Below are 19,598 nucleotides of genomic sequence, written 5' to 3'. Positions count from 1 at the left end.
CTTCCAAAGGACCTTCGTATCTAGGTTGCAGAGCGTGTCCAGGTAAGAATTTCTGTGCCATCACACTGTCACCTGGTTTGAAGAAACGAGAGCGTGTGTGTTTGTCATAACAATGCTTCATCTTGGATTGGGCCTTAGCTAAGTTTTTTGAGGCTAATTCCCTCAGTTGCGACAAACGCTTTTGCATTAGAGTTGGAGTTGTTTTAAGCGAGGGTTCTGATTTTCCGGTCCATGAATCTTTTAGTACGGCGAGGGGGACGCGTACTTGGTGTCCGTAAATTAATTCAAATGGACTAAACCCAGTGCTTTCTTGTTCGCTTTCCCTTAAGGCGAACAAGAGGAATGGTATTCCTTCGTCCCAATCTCTGGAAAACTGCTCGCAGTACGCTCTCATCATTGATTTTAATGTTTGATGAAATCGTTCGAGGGCTCCTTGCGACTGAGGGTGATAAGCAACAGAAAATACGGACTTAATTCCGAGGCGTGATAAGGCATCACGAAACATCTTAGAGGTAAAATTTGAACCTTGATCGGATTTAATTATTCGGGGAATCCCCACCTGTGAGAAAAATTTTTGCAAAGCTCGAACAATGATGCGAGAAGTAATTTTTCTCAAAGGGATAGCCTCTGGATATCGAGTAATGACATCCATAATTGTAAACAGATATTGATTCCCTTGTTTAGTCCTGGGTAACGGACCAACACAATCTATTATCAGGCGTGAGAAGGGCTCACCACTGACGGGAATCGGAATGAGGGGAGCTGGTGGAGGTGTGTGCAAAGGTTTGCCGGTCACTTGGCAGACTTGACAACCTTTTAGATAGCTTTCCACAGTCTCCTTCATTCTGGGCCCATGAAAATGCTTGGCTATTTTGCCTAGCGTTTTCTTTACTCCCAAATGTCCTCCCATGGGACTATGGTGGGCGAAACTAATAGCCAATTCTCTAAAGGTGCTAGGTAGCACTACTAGATGTTTGCTGGTAGACAGATGATCATCGGAAGACAAAAGAGACTTTTCCTTTCTCATTAATATACCATTAGCAAGATAGTAACAATTGTCCAGGTCTTGGGCGTCGTCTTCTGTAATAGCTATCTCTCGTAATTTCTCTAGGGATGGATCAAGGAACTGATCCCTTATTAAATCTTCTTTCGATAGCATTTTAATATCAGAATCTTGAAAAGGGCTGATCATAGAATATTTCAGATTTGAAGATCCGGGTTGTAAGGATCGACTGAACAATAAATCGAGACCTAAATCTTCGCCTTCACTTAGGACTTCAGTTGATAAAGGATTTTTAGGCGCTCTAGACATTGCTCTAGTTATAACATTGAGAGGAAATAAGGTAGGAGCCTCTTTTCGAGCTTCTATGGCATAGTTAATGTCAGTAGAATTATCAATAACTATAGGCTCTCGGCTTATACCCGCATAGTCTAAATCATTGCCTATGAGTAAGTCAACGCCCTGAATAGGAAAAGTTTCACTGGATATACCTACCGACACAAAGCCAGTATAGGTTGGTGTTTGGATGTATATCCTGTGAAGAGGCACTCTTATAATGGCGCCTCCATAGGCTTCTAATAAGACATCTAGCTTTGTGCAGGTCATATCACTTACGGGAAGTATGTCCTGCTTCAACAATGTTAAATAACTTCCAGTATCACGGAAGGAATTAATTTCAACTAATTGAGTCTCGTCTATTCCAACTTTCACTTTAGCAAAGTAGGGACTCATAGCTGAGAGAATTTCTTTTTCTGAAACAGCTCTAGTATTTAGTCATCTGGAATGACTACTGATTCATTCTTGTGAACCTTGTTCAGTACTAGGGTTCAGTTTCTTTTTAGTTGTCGATAAAAATATTATCTGAGTTGGGAAACGAAGTCGCTCGTTCCTGGTATCCCCCTCTAGCCAATAACAGTGTTTCCTTACATGCCCTTTCTTATTACAATAAGTGCAGTTCAACTCACTGTTATGCCTTAGTGGTTTTGAACTTTTCCTAGAGTTAGATCTAAATTTATTATTAATGGGCGTGGAGGCATCATAGGAGGTCGGGTAAGGATTCTGTATGCGATGCATCTCTGTAAGATTGGATCGTCCTTTCTTAGGGGCATATTTAGTCACTGTTTCCTTACTTTTTGTTTCGCCAATCAATTGTTGAGATATTTCATAATTATAGGCGAGCGAGACTGTTTCTAGTATACAGTGGACCCCCGCATAACGATTACCTCCGAATGTGACCAATTATGTTAGTGTATTTATGTAAGTGCGTTTGTACGTGTATGTTTGGGGGTCTGAAATGGACTAATCTACTTCACAATATTCCTTATGGGAATAAATTCGGTCAGTACTGGCACCTGAACATACTTCTGGAGTGAAAAAATATCGTTAACCGGGGGTCCACTGTATTTACTATGGGGCAACTAATCAAATACCTATGCAAGTCTTCTGGTAAAGTAATGAGTACTCTCAGAGCCTAATTTATATATATATATTATATATTTTTGTTAATAATTTTCTTTTATATTGACAGTATGACTATGAAAGCCGTTTCGTTGATGGGACGAAGTAGTAAGTACACATGGATGACCCTGACAGTCATGTCCGAGACCCCCAGCAGCTTTTTGTATATTGAAAGAATCATTTGAGGATTCAGTACATCTTTCACTCACATTACCTTGTTGTTGTCTTATATAGCGGAGCGTTTCCCTTTGAAAGTCTTCTTCATTTAATTTACGCTGAGCCTCAATTTGAGCAGTCTGTAAAATAAATAGTCTCTCTAATTTCTCAAACTGACTTTGAGAAATATGCCCCGATGGTATCGAAAATGAGGGAATTGAACTGGCGGTATGTGGATATTCCTTTGGACGTGTACCTTGGTGAGGGCCAGGCTGACCATTAATAGGAATTCCTTCAGTAACGGGCGAATGCCTAACAGCGGCTGCACCCTGCAATACTTCGTCTACTTTATTAGAGGCCAAAGCGGGACCTAATCTGTCTGATTCAATTTCAAGATCAATTCTTCGAAATTGTTCTTCTAATACTTCGAATCTCGACTGGTACCTTACTTGAGAAACTAAACTTTCAGAGTCAGAATCTCCTGCTACATGATGGTTAGAGGCCCCTGGAAACAATTTGTTTCTAATTATTGCCCTTACGGTATTGGTTGTGTAATATCTATTGTATGGTACTCCCAATTTACGGGCTATCTGCCAGCACGTTTGAAGTTTCAAGGAGTCCAGCTTTGACAATGTTAAATCTTCAAATAACTCTTTAATGTGATCTTCCATGATCAATATTTTGAGATAAATTCCCAGTATATAACTTTAATATTGTTCTTTTGATCAATGTCTTAGAACAACAGAGCTCCCGGACAGGCCCCCATTTGTTGCGAATAAGAAATTTTTTAAAGAACTTCAGAATGTGGCCTGTTACCATTTATTTCTTATGCAACAAGATTTTTGGATCCGAGTTCTTTAAAGGTCTTTTAGAGTCCAGGGGAAATAATTTTAACTGGGAAACTCCATAGAATAATATTCAAATTTATTAAAGTATTTAAATACAATACTTTATCTTCTCTTTGTAGTTAATTTAACTTAATACTTTGTACAATAAAATTACCATATACATTTAGTTCCAAATCATGGAAATGTCATATTAATAAGGAAGTTTAATTATTCTTCCTGTATCTAAGTCCTCATTAATATTTACGTCTCTTTCTTAACAAGACTGTAGACTCAAAATACAAAAGGTACAAGATTTAACAAGACCTTTGAATCTGGCCGTAAAGTATCTATGGATTACTGAACTGACCAAGAATATAAATATCAAAGAGTCTTTCAAAGCAAATGAGGAACAAATTGAGTCTGCTCCCTGCTCTAGCCCTGACAACTGATTGTATATTGGCTCTTACGGTGTACAGTTGAATGGTTTTGAGAATTGGACTATAGAGCTGACTCAATTTGTTCCTCATTTACTTTGAAAGACTCTTTTTGATATTTATATTCTTGGTCAGTTCAGTAATCCATAGATACTTCACGGCCAGATTCAAAGGTCTTGTTAAATCTTGTACCTTTTGTATTTTGAGTCTACAGTCTTGTTAAGGGGATTCCCCTTCTAAACACTAACACACTCTCTCCCCTCCTCCCATCCCATCAATCACCAGATCTTCAATAAAAGTAAGTGTCATGTAAGTGTGCATGCCTTTTTCAGTTTGTGTGTATTAAAATTAACATTTCATGTGGTAAAAAAAATTTTTTTTCATACTTTTGGGTGTCTTGCACGGATTAATTTTATTTCCATTATTTCTTATGGGGAAAATTCAGTAGTTTGTTGGATTATGTATTGGTAGATAAAAGACTGTTGAGTAGACTTCAGGATGTACATGTTTATAGAGGGGCCACAGATATATCAGATCACTTTCTAGTTGTAGCTACACTGAGAGTAAAAGGTAGATGGGATACAAGGAGAATAGAAGCATCAGGGAAGAGAGAGGTGAAGGTTTATAAACTAAAAGAGGAGGCAGTTAGGGTAAGATATAAACAGCTATTGGAGGATAGATGGGCTAATGAGAGCATTTCCAATGGGGTCGAAGAGGTATGGGGTAGGTTTAAAAATGTAGTGTTAGAGTGTTCAGCAGAAGTTTGTGTTTACAGAAAAGTGGGTGCGGGAGGGAAGAGGAGCGATTGGTGGAATGATGATGTAAAGAGAGTAGTAAGGGAGAAAAAGTTAGCATATAGAAGTTTTTACAAAGTAGAAGTGATGCAAGGAGGGAAGAGTATATGGAGAAAAAGAGAGAGGTTAAGAGAGTGGTGAAGCAATGTAAAAAGAGAGCAAATAAGAGAGTGGGTGAGATGTTATCAACAAATTTTGTTGAAAATAAGAAAAAGTTTTGGAGTGAGATTGACAAGTTAAGGAAGCCTAGAGAACAAATGGATTTGTCAGTTAAAAAGAGGAGAGGAGAGTTATTAAATGGAGAGTTAGAGGTATTGGGAAGATTGAGGAATTGTTAAATGTTGATGAAGATAGGGAAGCTGTGATTTCGTGTATAGGGCAAGGAGGAATAACATCTTGTAGGAGTGAGGAAGAGCCAGTTGTGAGTGTGGGGGAAGTTCGTGAGGCAGTAGGTAAAATGAAAGGGGGTAAGGCAGCCGGGATTGATGGGATAAAGATAGAAATGTTAAAAGCAGGTGGGGATATAGTTTTGGAGTGGTTGGTGCAATTATTTAATAAATGTATGGAAGAGGGTAAGGTACCTAGGGATTGGCAGAGAGCATGCATAGTTCCTTTGTATAAAGGCAAAGGAGACAAAAGAGAGTGCAAAAATTATAGGGGGGATAAGTCTGTTGAGTGTACCTGGTAAAGTGTATGGTAGAGTTATTATTGAAAGAATTAAGAGTAAGACGGAGAATAGGATAGCAGATGAACAAGGAGGCTTTAGGAAAGGTAGGGGGTGTGTGGACCAGGTGTTTACAGTGAAACATATAAGTGAACAGTAATTAGATAAGGCTAAAGAGGTCTTTGTGGCATTTATGGATTTGGAAAAGGCATATGACAGGGTGGATAGGGAAGCAATGTGGCAGATGTTGCAGGTGTATGGTGTAGGAGGTAGGTTACTGAAAGCAGTGAAGAGTTTTTACGAGGATAGTGAGGCTCAAGTTAGAGTATGTAGGAAAGAGGGAAATTATTTCCCAGTAAAAGTAGGCCTTAGACAAGGATGTGTGATGTCACCGTGGTTGTTTAATATATTTATAGATGGGGTTGTAAGAGAAGTAAATGCGAGGGTCTTGGCAAGAGGCGTGGAGTTAAAATATAAAGAATCACACATAAAGTGGGAGTTGTCACAGTTGCTCTTTGCTGATGACACTGTGCTCTTGGGAGATTCTGAAGAGAAGTTGCAGAGATTGGTGGATGAATTTGGTAGGGTGTGCAAAAGAAAATTAAAAGTGAATACAGGAAAGAGTAAGGTTATGAGGATAACAAAAAGATTAGGTGATGAAAGATTGGATATCAGATTGGAGGGAGAGAGTATGGAGGAGGTGAATGTATTCAGATGTGTATTTGGGAGTGAACGTGTCAGCAGATGGGTCTATGAAAGATGAGGTGAATCATAGAATTGATGAGGGGAAAAGGGTGAGTGGTGCACTTAGGAGTCTGTGGAGACAAAGAACTTTGTCCTTGGAGGCAAAGAGGGGAATGTATGAGAGTATAGTTTTACCAACGCTCTTATATGGGTGTGAAGCATGGGTGATGAATGTTGCAGCGAGGAGAAGGCTGGAGGCAGTGGAGATGTCATGTCTGAGGGCAATGTGTGGTGTGAATATAATGCAGAGAATTCGTAGTTTGGAAGTTAGGAGGAGGTGAGAGATTACCAAAACTGTTGTCCAGAGGGCTGAGGAAGGGTTGTTGAGGTGGTTCAGACATGTAGAGAGAATGGAGCAAAACAGAGTGACTTCAAGAGTGTATCAGTCTGTAGTGGAAGGAAGGCGGGGTAGGGGTCGGCCTAGGAAAGGTTGGAGGGAGGGAGTAAAGGAGGTTTTGTGTGCGAGGGACTTGGACTTCCAACAGGCATGCGTGAGCGTGTTTGATAGGAGTGAATGGAGACAAATGGTTTTTAATACTTGACGTGCTGTTGGAGTGTGAGCAAAGTAACATTTATGAAGGGGTTCAGGGAAACCGGCAGGCCGGACTTGAGTCCTGGAGATGGGAAGTACAGTGCCTGCACTCTGAAGGAGGGGTGTTAACCCTTTCAGGGTCCGTCCCGTAGATCTACGGCTTTACGTTCAGGGTCCAAACCATTGATCTACGCCATGAGCTCAGCTCACTCTGATAAACTGTGAGTGGTACATTTGGGCCTAGATATGAGAGAATACATCTATGTGGTATGTGTGCACCACATAAAACAGATCCTGCAGCACACTGTGTATAATGAGAGAAAAAAAATGAAATCATGATTTTTCGATTAAAACAGCAACTTTGCAGTGTTTTTTCGTATGTTTTTTATAGTTGTATTTGCGATTTCTTGGTCTCATTTGATAGAATGGAAGACATATTACAGAAATAGAGATGATTTTGATTGGTTTTAGCACTGGAAATGGCTTGAAACTGAGCTCAAAGTAGCAGAAATGTTAAATTTTTGCCGATATTCAAGAGTAAACAAACGACCTCACACGTCTAATACACACCAGCTGGTGGGTCTAATATACATTCACAAATATGGTGATGATATTTATACAATTATTACAGTATTGCATAACAGTAAATCTTCTATTTTTTGGTGTGAATAAAAATTCATTATGTGAATAAAAAATCAAAATGGAATTTATTTGTAAAGCCTCAAAACATAACTAATGAACAGAGGAAATGTTAGTTTAGTGCCAGGAATGCCTACATTGTTCATACTGGACCCTATTTTGAAATTGGAATATTTTGAACTTTGTGTTAAATTGGCCAAATTAACAATTTCCGATCACTTTATTTTGTAGTTGAAACAGTTGACTTGGCGATTTCTTGTGCTCAATCGATAGAATAGAAGTAATACTAGTGAAATAGCTAAGAATTTGGTTGATTGGAATAATGTAATTGGCCTAAAATAGGAGTCAAAGTCGGCAAAATCGCCGATTCGTAAATATCGCTGACACATCAAAATTCGCGAAAGCATAATTTCGTCAATTTTCCACCAAATTTCGTACTTTTTGTTTTATTACCTTCACAAAAAGATTCTCTACGATTTCATAAGAAAAAATAACAAATTTTTTTTTTTGAAAATTCTTGGACACTGGTGCGTGACTCCAGATTTGGGCCTTGGACCCTGAAAGGGTTAATGTTGCAGTTTAAAAACTGTAGTGTAAAGCACCCTTCTGGCAAGACAGTGATGGAGTAAATGATGGTGAAAGTTTTTCTTTTTCGGGCCACCCTGCCTTGGTGGGAATCGGCCAGTGTGATAATAAAAAAAAAAAAAATATAATTATTAGTCATCATCCAGGTAGATTGTCAATGCTGAATTGCAGAAAATGTGTTGGTGAGTATGACTGGGTTTGGGTGTGAAAAGACGTATGTTTATCTGGAGTTTATCTGGAGAGAGTTCCGGGGGTCAACGCCCCCGCGGCCCGGTCTGTGACCAGGCCTCCTTAGGTCAGTGTCCCAGGATGCGACCCACACCAGTCGACTAACACCCAGGTACCCATTTTACTGATGGGGAACATAGACAACAGGTGGAAAGAAACACGTCCAATGTTTCTACTCTGGCTGGGAATCGAACCCAGGCCCTCACCGTGTGAAGCGAGAGCGTTAACCACCAGGCCACCAGAGCCTGTAGTGTCATCTGTAAATAATATGGGTCTGAGTAGCTGTTATGCATTCGGTAGGTCATTGATGTAGACAAGAAAGAGGAGTGGTCCAAGGACACTTACCTGTGGAACTCCTACTGTGATTGACTGTGTGGGAGAGTTTGCACCATTTGCAAACACGTATTGGCTTCTGTTCCTATGGTATGACTTTAGGTAGTTGAGGGAGTGGCCTCTTATGCCATAGTGTGTTAATTTAGTGTGCAGCAATTCGTGGTCAACTGTATTCAAAGTTTTACGTAAGTCAATGAAAATTCCCATTGGGACTTCTTTCTTCTTGAGAGTGGTATGTATTAGTTCTAGCATGTGTATAATAGCATCCTTTGTGCTTTTATTATTCCTGAATCCAAAATGACAAGGGTTTAGTATGTTGTTTAAGATGAGAGAGGAATAGGTCTGTTTATGAATTAATTTTTCAAAGACTTTAGAGTAGTGGTAATTTAGAAATTGGTCGATAGTTATTCAAGTCAGCTTGATCACCTCCTTTGTGGATCAGGGTAACCCTCGCTATTTTGAGAACTGCTGGGAAGGTGGAGGATTCAATGGTTTTGTTAAAGAACGTTGCAATAATTGGTGACAGTACTTGTGAAGCATTTTTGTACATAAAAGTAGACAAGTTGTTTTTGTCTCCTGCCTTGTTTTTAAGGGTGTTGATGATGATCGAGATCTCTGTTGGGTTGGTTGGAGCTAGGAATAGTGTATGCGGGTAGGTGCCTGTGAGGTAGTCTGATGGGCGGATGCTTGAGCTTGGGATTTTGCTTGCTAGATTCTTTCCTATGGTGGAGAAGAAAACAATGAGTCTGTTTGCCATTTCAGTTGGTGGGAGTAGGGGTTCATCTGATTTTGTTAATTTGATTGATTTGTTTTTGGATATCCTTTTAGTTCCTAGAATTTCAGATAGAGTTTTCCAGGTCTTTTTTATAACACATTTGATGTTTTGTAATCTGTTTTCATAATACAGTTTTTTAGATCTTCTTATCAGGCTGGTAAGGGATGACGAGAAATGTTTAGAATGGTCTCTAGTTATTTGACCCATTCTGTACTGTTTTTCATATTGGTGCTTTGTGCTAATGGATTTGAGGATGGTGGGTGTTAGCCAGGGACTATTTAGTCTCTTTGCTGTGATCTGTTTAGTTTTTTAGGGCAATGCTTGTTATAGAGGTAGTGGGTTCTTTTTATAAAATTATTAATACATTCATTAGTGTCTGTATATGCTTCAAGCTCATTATGTCGACACAAACCAGCCAGGGTACTTCCCCACACAAACTAGCCAGGGTACTTCCCCACACAAACTAGCCAGGGTACTTCCCCACACAAACTAGCCAGGGTACTTCCCCACACACACGATTTGATTTGAGTGGGACTTGCGCATGAGTGAATAGAATTATCAAGGCTTACTGCGTGGGGAGCATTGAAAATTGGGTTGGGCAAATATTCTGTTAGTAGGATGGTTTGTGAAGGACCTACCTAGTATGGGCCAACAGGCCTGATGCAGTGTTCCTGCTTTCTTATGTTCTTATGGACACCAACCAGGGTACTTCCCCACACACACACCAGCCAGGGCACTTCCCCACACACCAAACAGGGTAATTCCCCACACACACAATTTTATTTGAGTGGGACTTGCACATGAGTGAATAAAATTATCAAAGCTTATTGCTTGGGGAGCATTGAAAATTGGGTTGGGCAAATATTGTTAGTGGGATGGTTTGTGAAGGACCTGCCTCGTATGGGCCAATAGTGGAAATATAAACACTTAAGCAGTATAATGCGATCCTTTATCAAGTCATAAACAGATCTGTTTGTGACTTGATAAAGCCCACTGCATGGGTGAAACATTGTCAATAAAGGATCACATTATACTGCTCAAGTGTTTATATTTCCATTGTGTCGGTATTTTATACCATTTATTTCCACGGGCCAACAGGCCTGCTGCAGTGTTCCTGCTTTCTTATGTTCTTATGTACACCAGCTGAGGAAATAAATGGTATAAAATACCGACACAATGGAAATATAAACACTTAAGCAGTATAATGTGATCCTTTATTGACAATGCTTCGCCCACACAGTGGACTTTATCAAGTCACAAACAGATCTGTTTGTGACTTAATAAAGCCCACTGTGTGGGCAAAACATTTTCAATAAAGGATCACATTATACTGCTTAAGTGTTTACATTTCCACCAGCTGAGAAAATTGATTCAGAGGAGGAGGAACAGAGAGGAAAGAAGGTGCCTTCTTCAAAGATTAAGGATATTTGTGCAAAGTTGAAGTGAGGTGCAAACATTTGTGGAGGAACATCACCCTAACCCACTCCCCTCCTCCCATCTCCCATACACCAACAAGAGTCTTCAATAAAGGTAAGTGTGATGTTATTATTGTTTTATACTTGATTTCTCATTCTTTTCTGTATGTAAATCTATATTTAATCTATAAAAAAAAAATAATTTTTGTTGATACTTTTGGGTGTCTGGAACAGATTTATTTGATTTACACTATTTCTTATGGGGAAAATGGTTTAGAAATTCGTGAATTTCGACTTTCGGCAGACTCTCTGAAACAGATTAATCACGAAATTCGGGGGTCCACTGTACATTCATACATCCTGGTGAGCTCGGCCACACGTACGCCACTTTTGTATTTTGCTACAATTTCTTTCTTGAATTCTATCATGTTTCTCACCTTCTTTACTAAAGAGCTGACACTAGGAACTATCTTTGGCCCCATGGTGGCTTACTTTGCAGTTGCACCCAATAAACAAGCACAAAAAACACTGGATTATTATGAAACGTTTCGGATGAATGCACGGAGTATTGCTCACTGAAAAAGTGACAGAGGCAGACTGAGTCAGGTACGTGTGAGCGGCTGCGTCTAATACGGACGATTTCTGAGAGGAGGTACAAAACCCGGGGTAAAATTTCACCCAAAAAAGTGGTTGAAATCCGAATTGTACGATATATGCACTGGACGAACTCCGGGGTTCCACTGTATCTAGTGCAGTATACAGTGTAGAGAAAAACAATAGTCACCTTACAGGGAAACTACAAACAATAATCACCTTAGAGGGAAACTGCTTCTGAATAATGACGAGGAGAAGTGATTTTCCCAACTGAAATAGAAACATTACTATAATTATTATTATTATATTTACAAAAAATAATAAACTTCTCTGCTTATTTTGCAGACATATAACTCTCAGTGCGCTATTTCATAAAGTTCCTTTATAGTACAAGTTTCTGTAAATACAAACTGAGAAAGTATATAAAAAATTTAAGTGTGCAGAAAGGCATTTATAATGTAAGCTAATCAATTTTAGAAGCACCTTTTCAAAAGTATTTTTTAAAAAATCACACTACATAGAGAAAGTTTGAGAGAACTTATTGTATATATCTTTGACAACAATCATATTATGCACATCTAGATAAATAACTAAGTAATCTTTTCTCTCAAATTTCAAGAAGAGTTCTACAGGGAGAACAAATGAATATAATAAGGAGAACAGTACATAAAACAAGAGATTACACAAACATCAATTGTAATCAACTGTCCCTAATTGAAATCCACACCAGCATGTTGTACATCAGAAGAATAAAGAGAATTACAATATACATAAATATAAAAAAAAAACTTTCTCTTATGTGATGTTCAAGTACACGTAGTCTTAATAAACTTTTGACATAAATGATCTGAAACACTGTTAATAAATAGATAGTTTATAATTATAGCAATTACATACACACTTCATCAGTAATAATTCAGTACCTTTACCCAACACTTAACAAAATCACAACAAACGAAAGAATCGATGAAGCTTAATATTAGTCAATGAGAATAACTAAATCTGACGTACCAGTTGTAACAGCAACAGCATTTAGATGATAACTTATACAAATAGACTGTTGGTGGCTCACCAAATTCAAAAGAAAAGCATTACCTTATCCTTCTTCCTAATAAGACATTGTTTACCTTGATTTAATAACACTGGTAAATCTATTGTTAAAATAAAACACAAATATTCGATTTTGACTTTCAGACCTCCTTAGTGACATGAACACTTAATAAATGCATTATGCATTTATCCATCTTAATGCAAGTTATACTGAAATAAATTGATTAACTAATGTTAACTTAACCAAATCAAATACAGGCGGGCCCAGTTTACAGTAGGGCCCCACTTATACAGCAGGTTAGGTTCCAGGCTACTGCCAGAAAGCAGAATGCCATTTTTTCCATTTATAAATGCATATAAATGCCAGGTAACAAGTTTACACTAACATATATTACGTTAGCAATAAAACTAGGCATTAAAAACAATAAATAGTAAAATACACACACAGTACACCCATTACTTACCTTAAAATATTTGTAGTCTTAATGTAGGGTGAGAGGTGAGTTTAATTTGTAGGAAGTCAGGTCAGCCCACCCCACCCACACGTAATATACTACATTTAATTAAAGCTCCCCAGAGCGATAAAATACATAAAGTACATTCATTAATTACCTTAAAATAACGCGACGGTCTGGAGTTTTGAGACTCCCTGACCGTGGGATCAAACCCCACCCATGGTATGGTTTGTTTGCAATCGTGTCATTACGATTTCGTGAGTCATGTTACCTTAAAATATTTGAAGTCTTAATGTAGGGTGAGAGGTGAGTTTTATTTGTAGGAAGTCAGTTCTGGAAAGTATGGGTAGCCAGGAAGGGCAGCCCTCCCCACGCCACCCACACGTAATGTAAACAAACCAGGCGAACGCGTCTGGTTTCATCACTTTACATTGTGTACAAGATGTCTCCATGTTGATACAGTAGAATAAATAAATAGACAGTCCCATTCTCATGTAACACTATTTTTAGAAGAAATGACACCCTGAGTGAAGGCATACTTAGGTACAGGTACACATACGTATAATTATCAGTTATAATAATAATGTAGGTATGTAGTCCGCCTGGGCTACATACCTATACCTACCTACGTAGCTACACGATATTTAATGTGGCCCACAGCCATATTATTACCATCGACATACCATGTTCACTGAGTTTAATCGTTTATAACAACTGCCTTTAGATGCCATCATAAACAAAGGAAGAAGTAATGAATAATTCATGCCAAGAATTGTAAACAAAAGCATTATGTATTAAGGGGAGTGACATGTTTTCCCTCCGCCCGGCTACCACACCTCCATTGTATTTTTTTTTTTTTTTCAACAAGTCGGCCGTCTCCCACCGAGGCAGGGTGACCCAAAAAAGAAAGAAAATCCCCAAAAAGAAAATACTTTCATCATCATTCAACACTTTCACCACACTCGCACATTATCACTGTTTTTGCAGAGGTGCTCAGAATACAACAGTCTAGAAGCATACACATATAAAGATACATAACATATCCCTCCAAACTGCCAATATCCCAAACCCCTCCTTTAAAGTGCAGGCATTGTACTTCCCATTTCCAGGACTCAAGTCCGACTATATGAAAATAACCGGTTTCCCTGAATCCCTTCACTAAATATTACCCTGCTCACACTCCAACAGATCGTCAGGTCCCAAGTACCATTCGTCTCCATTCACTCCTATCTAACACGCTCACGCACGTTGCTGGAAGTCCAAGCCCCTTGCCCACAAAACCTCCTTTACCCCCTCTCTCCAACCCTTTCGAGGACGACCCCTACCCCGCCTTCCTTCCCCTATAGATTTATATGCTTTCCATGTCATTCTACTTTGATCCATTCTCTCTAAATGACCAAACCACCTCAACAACCCCTCTTCTGCCCTCTGACTAATACTTTTATTAACTCCACACCTTTTCCTAATTTCCACACTCCGAATTTTCTGCATAATATTTACACCACACATTGCCCTTAAACAGGACATCTCCACTGCCTCCAACCATCTCCTCGCTGCTGCATTTACCACCCAAGCTTCACACCCATATAAGAGTGTTGGTACTACTATACTTTCATACATTCCCTTCTTTGCCTCCATAGATAACATTTTTTGACTCCACATATACCTCAACGCACCACTCACCTTTTTTCCCTCATCAATTCTATGATTAACCTCATCCTTCATAAATCCATCCGCCGACACGTCAACTCCCAAGTGTCCCTGTTTGCCAATGATGTGAAGTTAATGAGAATCAAATAAGATGAGGATCAGGCAGGACAACAAAGAGACCTGGACAGGCTAAATGCATGGTCCAGTAACTGGCTCCTAGAATTTAACCCCGCCAAATGCAAAGTCACGAAGATCAGGGAAGGGCAAAGAAGACCACTGACAGAGTCTAGGCTGGGTGGCCAAAGACTGCAAACCTCACTCAAGGAGAAAGATCTTGGGGCGAGTATAATACCGAGCACATCTCCGGAAGCACACATTAACCAGATAACTGCTGCAGCACATGGGCGCTTGGCAAACCTGAGAGAAGCGTTACGATACCTCAGTAAGGAATTGTTCAAAACACTGTACACCGTGTATGTCAGGCCCATACTGGAGTATGCAGCAGCAGTTTGGAATCCACACCTGGTCAAGCACGTCAAGAAATTAGAGAACGTGCAAAAAGTTTGCAACAAGACTAGTTCCAGAGTTAAGGGGACTGTCCTACGAAGAAAGGTTAAAGGAAATCGGCCTGACGACACTAGAGGACAGGAGGGTTAGGGGAGACATGATAACGACATACAAAATACTGCGAGGAGTAGATAAGGTGGACAGGGACAAGATGTTCTAGATATGAGACAGAAACAAGGGGTCATAATTTGAAGTTGAAGACTCAGATGAGTCAAAGGGATGTTAGGAAGCATTTCTTCAGCCATAGAGTTGTCAGGAAGTGGAATAGTCTGGCAAGTGATGTAGTGGAGGCAGGAACCATACATAGTTTTAAGACGAGGTATGATAAAGCTCATGGAGCAGGGAGAGAGGACCCAGTAGCGGTCAGTGAAGAGGTGGGGCCAGGAGTTGAGTCTTGACCCCTGCAACCACAAATAGGTGGGGACAAATAGATAAGTACACGCATACACATGAATGCACGCACGCAAGCAAGCAAGCACACTTGTGCAATGTATGTTTGAATTCTCTATTGTTAGTATCAGTCCTAGCTTAATTCCACTCGACATTCTTTGCATAACTTCAGGATTTACCTTGTATGACAAGCAATCCCTTCATTTATCTTCTTGGAAAATAAAATCATCATTATAAGTGAACTCGTAAACGGTCCAAACATATATATACGTTTTTTCAACATTTGAAAGTATGTAAAAAAAGTAGATCTTCTTTTTTCTTTTACATTTGAAAAAGTGTAAAAAAACTTTGATCTACTTTTTTTTTTAATTTGAAAATACAGTGGTCCCTCAATAATCGTCCGGCCTGAAAGTCGTCCATTTCGGAAATAGTCCTGTTTTTTCGTCAAAATATTGGCTCGCAAATGGTCCGGTAACTCGCTAATAGTCCTAATAGTCCTTCGTCCCGGTCGCCTACTCACGCTCTGAGCTGCCTCGGCCTTTCCTTCCCAGCCAGTGTGCCATTGTTTACCAGTGAGTGATGGTCCCCTCACATGCTCCTATGAAATATTTCATAATATTCCATTGATTTTAGTGCTTGCAAGTGCTAAATAAGCTACCATGGCTCCAAATAAAGCTTCTAGAGCCAGCCCTTTGGTAAAGAATGTGAGAAACACATAATTTATGAAAAAAGTTTGTAGAAAAATACAAAGATGGTGGTGGTAGAGTGAAAGCAGTTGTGATAGTGGTTGATGAACATAAGAAATGAGGATCACTGCAGCAGGCCTGTTGGCCCATACTCGGCAGGTCCTTTACAATTCATCCCACTAAGGAAACATTTTCCCAACCCAGTCCTCAATACTACCCAAGAAATAAGCTCTGATAACTCTATCCACTCATTTGCAAGTCCCAAATGAGAGTTGTTGGAGTTATATAGGGCTACAAAAATCACCGCCGACGCAGCTGCTGCTTCACCACCATTATGGACGGCTTACGCTCAGTGGCCCTTATATACCCAACAACAACACAACACAACACCTCTCGTGACATACATAATGACTTATTTTATTCATTCTAGAGTATATTCCATGTTTCTATGTTATTAATATTGTTTATTATGTCATATTAGTTGAATTGTGATAGATAAATAAGCCATAGAGTTGATATTAGTGTCATATTCTCCAACAATAAACTTGCCATCCCTCCCTCACACAAACAAATAGCCAATAAGAACATAACAATGGAACAACACTGCAGGTCTACTGGCCCATACAAGGCAGGTCCTTATAAAAATGACCTCCACCCAAAGCTACCCAAGAATTTACTCCCGTACCCAATGACACAAATCAAACTCAGCTCCTCCAACTCGTATATTTGTCCAATCTCTTCTTAAAGCTACCCAAGGTCCTAGCCTCGATCACCCTACTGGTAAGTGTGATGTTAAATAAGAACTTAAGAAAGTAGGAACACTGGAACAGGCCTGCTGGCCCATACTAGGCCGGTCCTTCACAAATCCAACCCACTAACAGAACAAATGCTACCCAAGCAATAAACTCAGGTGCAAGTCCGACTCAAATCCAACCCCTTTCACTCGTGTATTTATCCAACCTAAATTTGAAACTACCCAATGTTTTAGCTTCGATCACCCTACTAGGCAGACCGTTCCACTCATCAACTACCCCTATTACCAATGTTCATTTATACATTTTATTAGTGCCCTAGAGTCCTTATGGAGTGGGATTCCCCTTCCAAATAACCTCTCTTCCCTCTCTCCTCCTCCCTGTCTTCCATTCATCAACAGCAGCCTTCAATGAACATTAAAATGGTATGAAATACCGACAGATTGTTAGGTAAGACACATATGCAACAGTTAGGTATCTTTATTTCGAAACGTTTCGCCTACACAGTAGGCTTCTTCAGTCGAGTACAGAAAGGTTGATAGAAGCAGAAGATACTTGAAGACGATGTAATCAGTCCATCACCCTTAAAGTTTTGAGGTGGTCAGTCCCTCAGTCTGGAGAAGAGCATTGTTCCGTTGTCTGAAACATATTGTTTCAGACAACGGAACAATGCTCTTCTCCAGACTGAGGGACTGACCACCTCAAAACTTTAAGGGTGATGGACTGATTACATCGTCTTCAAGTATCTTCTGCTTCTATCAACCTTTCTGTACTCGACTGAAGAAGCCTACTGTGTAGGCGAAACGTTTCGAAATAAAGATACCTAACTGTTGCATATGTGTCTTACCTAACAGCAGCCTTCAATAAAGGTAACTGTCATGTTGAATGTTCATTCATTTGTGCATGTAAATCTATCTTTTAGGTAAATAAAAAAAAATTTTGTTGATACTTCTGGGTGCCTGGAACGAATTAATTGGATTTACATTATTTCTTATGGGGAAAATTGATTCAAAAATCGTCCATTTCGATAATAGTCCCACTTCCAGGAACGGATTATGGACGATTATTGAGGGACCACTGTATGTAAAAAAACGTAGATCTACTCTTGGAGCACTACACATATGAACGTAGATCTGCTTGGACCGTTTACGGGTTAAATAACAAAGTCCAATACCTTAGCCTCTCCTGAAAACCCACATCTGTTATTGCACAAATGCCAACAATGGCTTAAAAGTACAACAGAGTTTATGCAAAGCAGACTAATAAATCCATAATGGACTCACATTTACTTTTTCGTTTCGATGCTGTCAGAGCCTTCTTGATTGTGGTCCAGTCATCAACAATATCTGGTTCCCGTAACATGTAAACAATATAGGGACCAGCAACAGTAGTGGGCTTTTTTTTCTTGCGATCAGTAGAGCTATTTGAACCCTGAAAAATATAATTACCAGGTACATTAAAATTCAACAATACACATACAGTGGACCCCCAGTTAACGATATTTTTTCATTCCAGAAGTATGTTCAGGTGCCAGTACTGACTGAATTTGTTCCCATAAGGAATATTGTGAAGTAGATTAGTCCATTTCAGACCCCCAAACATACACATACAAACGCACTTACATAAATACACTTACATAATTGATCGCATTGGGAGGTGATCGTTAAGTGGGGGTCCACTGTATTACACATATAGAAATACGTAAAGCAAAACTTACTAAACAGATAGTCACAATAAAGTTTAACCCTTTGACTGTTTTGGTCGTATATATACGTCTTACGAGCCAGTGTTTCAGACGTATATATACTCAATAATCCTGTAAATATTACTAAATGTAAAAGGAGAAATTTTCGTTTTTCCTTTTGGGCCACCCCGCCTCAGTGGGATAGGGCCGGTTTGTTGAAAGAGAAAAATTCTAGCAGCTTCAAATCAAACAGGAGAAAGCTGGTAGGCCCACATGTGAGAGAATGGGTCTGTGTGGTCAGTGTGCACCACATAAAAAAAATCCTGCAGCACGCAGTGCATAATGAGAAAAAAAAAACTCTGAACGTTTTTTTGGATTAAAACGCCAACTTTGAGGTGTATTTTCGTATAGTATTTATCGTTGTATTCTCGTTTTCATGGTCTCAAGTGATAAAATGAGAAACATATTACAGAAATAGAGATGATTTTGATTAGTTTCACAATGAAAAAGACCTTGAAATTGAGCTCAAAGTAGCAGAAATGTTTGATTTTTAGTAATGTTCAAGAGTAAGCAAATCACACCACATGTCCAATACACATCAACTGGGGAGTCTAATATTCTTTCACTAGCGCACTGATATTATTTATACCATTTTTACAATAATGCAGTAGTCTGCATAACAGTAAATTTTGTATTATTTGTATGAAAAAAATATAAATAGAAAGCAATAGTAATATAAGAGGGGCCTAGAGACGTGACTAATGAGCAGAGGATATATTATTTTAGTGCCAAGAATGTCTACATGTTTATTCTGGACCCTATTTTGAAATTGGCATCTTTTTTAATTTGATTAAAATTGGCCAAATTGGCAATTTCTGACCACTTTATTGGGTAGTTCAAATTGGTAAATGGGTGGTTTCTTGTACTCATTTGATAGAAAAAATGGAGTTCTAAAGAAATAGCTATGAGTTTGGTCAACTGGAACAATGGAATTGGCCAAAAACAGGGCTCAAAGTCGGTGAAATCGCCAATGCATATATGTCAGCGAGACCGCTAACTTCGCAGGAGCGTAATTCCATAAGTTTTCGACCAAATTTCGTACTTTTGGTGTCATTACCATCGGGAAAAGATTCTCTATCATTTCATAAGAAAAAATAATTTTTTTTTCCAAAAACTTTTCGACATA

General features: G+C 39.1%; 1 protein-coding gene across 5 annotated transcripts in view; it reads right to left on the bottom strand.

Annotated features, from left to right (window-relative positions):
- Positions 1-19,598, bottom strand: part of Brms1 (breast cancer metastasis-suppressor 1-like protein) — a 95,896-nt gene that overhangs the window by 35,710 nt on the left and 40,588 nt on the right. For 2 of the 5 annotated variants that reach the window (XR_011392902.1, XM_070092206.1), the window contains exons 5-6: positions 18,012-18,159; positions 11,398-11,448 (exon numbers count right to left, since the gene is read on the bottom strand). Coding sequence is in view for 4 of the 5 variants with exons in the window: in XM_070092206.1 (XP_069948307.1) it covers positions 11,399-11,448; positions 18,012-18,159 (198 nt within the window). In the remaining variant the exon portion in view is untranslated. The remainder of the gene's footprint in view (positions 1-11,397; positions 11,449-18,011; positions 18,160-19,598) is intronic. The other 3 variants (XM_070092205.1, XM_070092208.1, XM_070092207.1) reach the window with 2 other exon arrangements.

Source organism: Cherax quadricarinatus, chromosome 38 (assembly GCF_038502225.1).
Source record: "Cherax quadricarinatus isolate ZL_2023a chromosome 38, ASM3850222v1, whole genome shotgun sequence".
In the NCBI taxonomy this organism is placed as follows: Eukaryota; Metazoa; Arthropoda; class Malacostraca; order Decapoda; family Parastacidae; genus Cherax; species Cherax quadricarinatus.
This window is presented reverse-complemented; position numbering and strand designations above follow the sequence as displayed.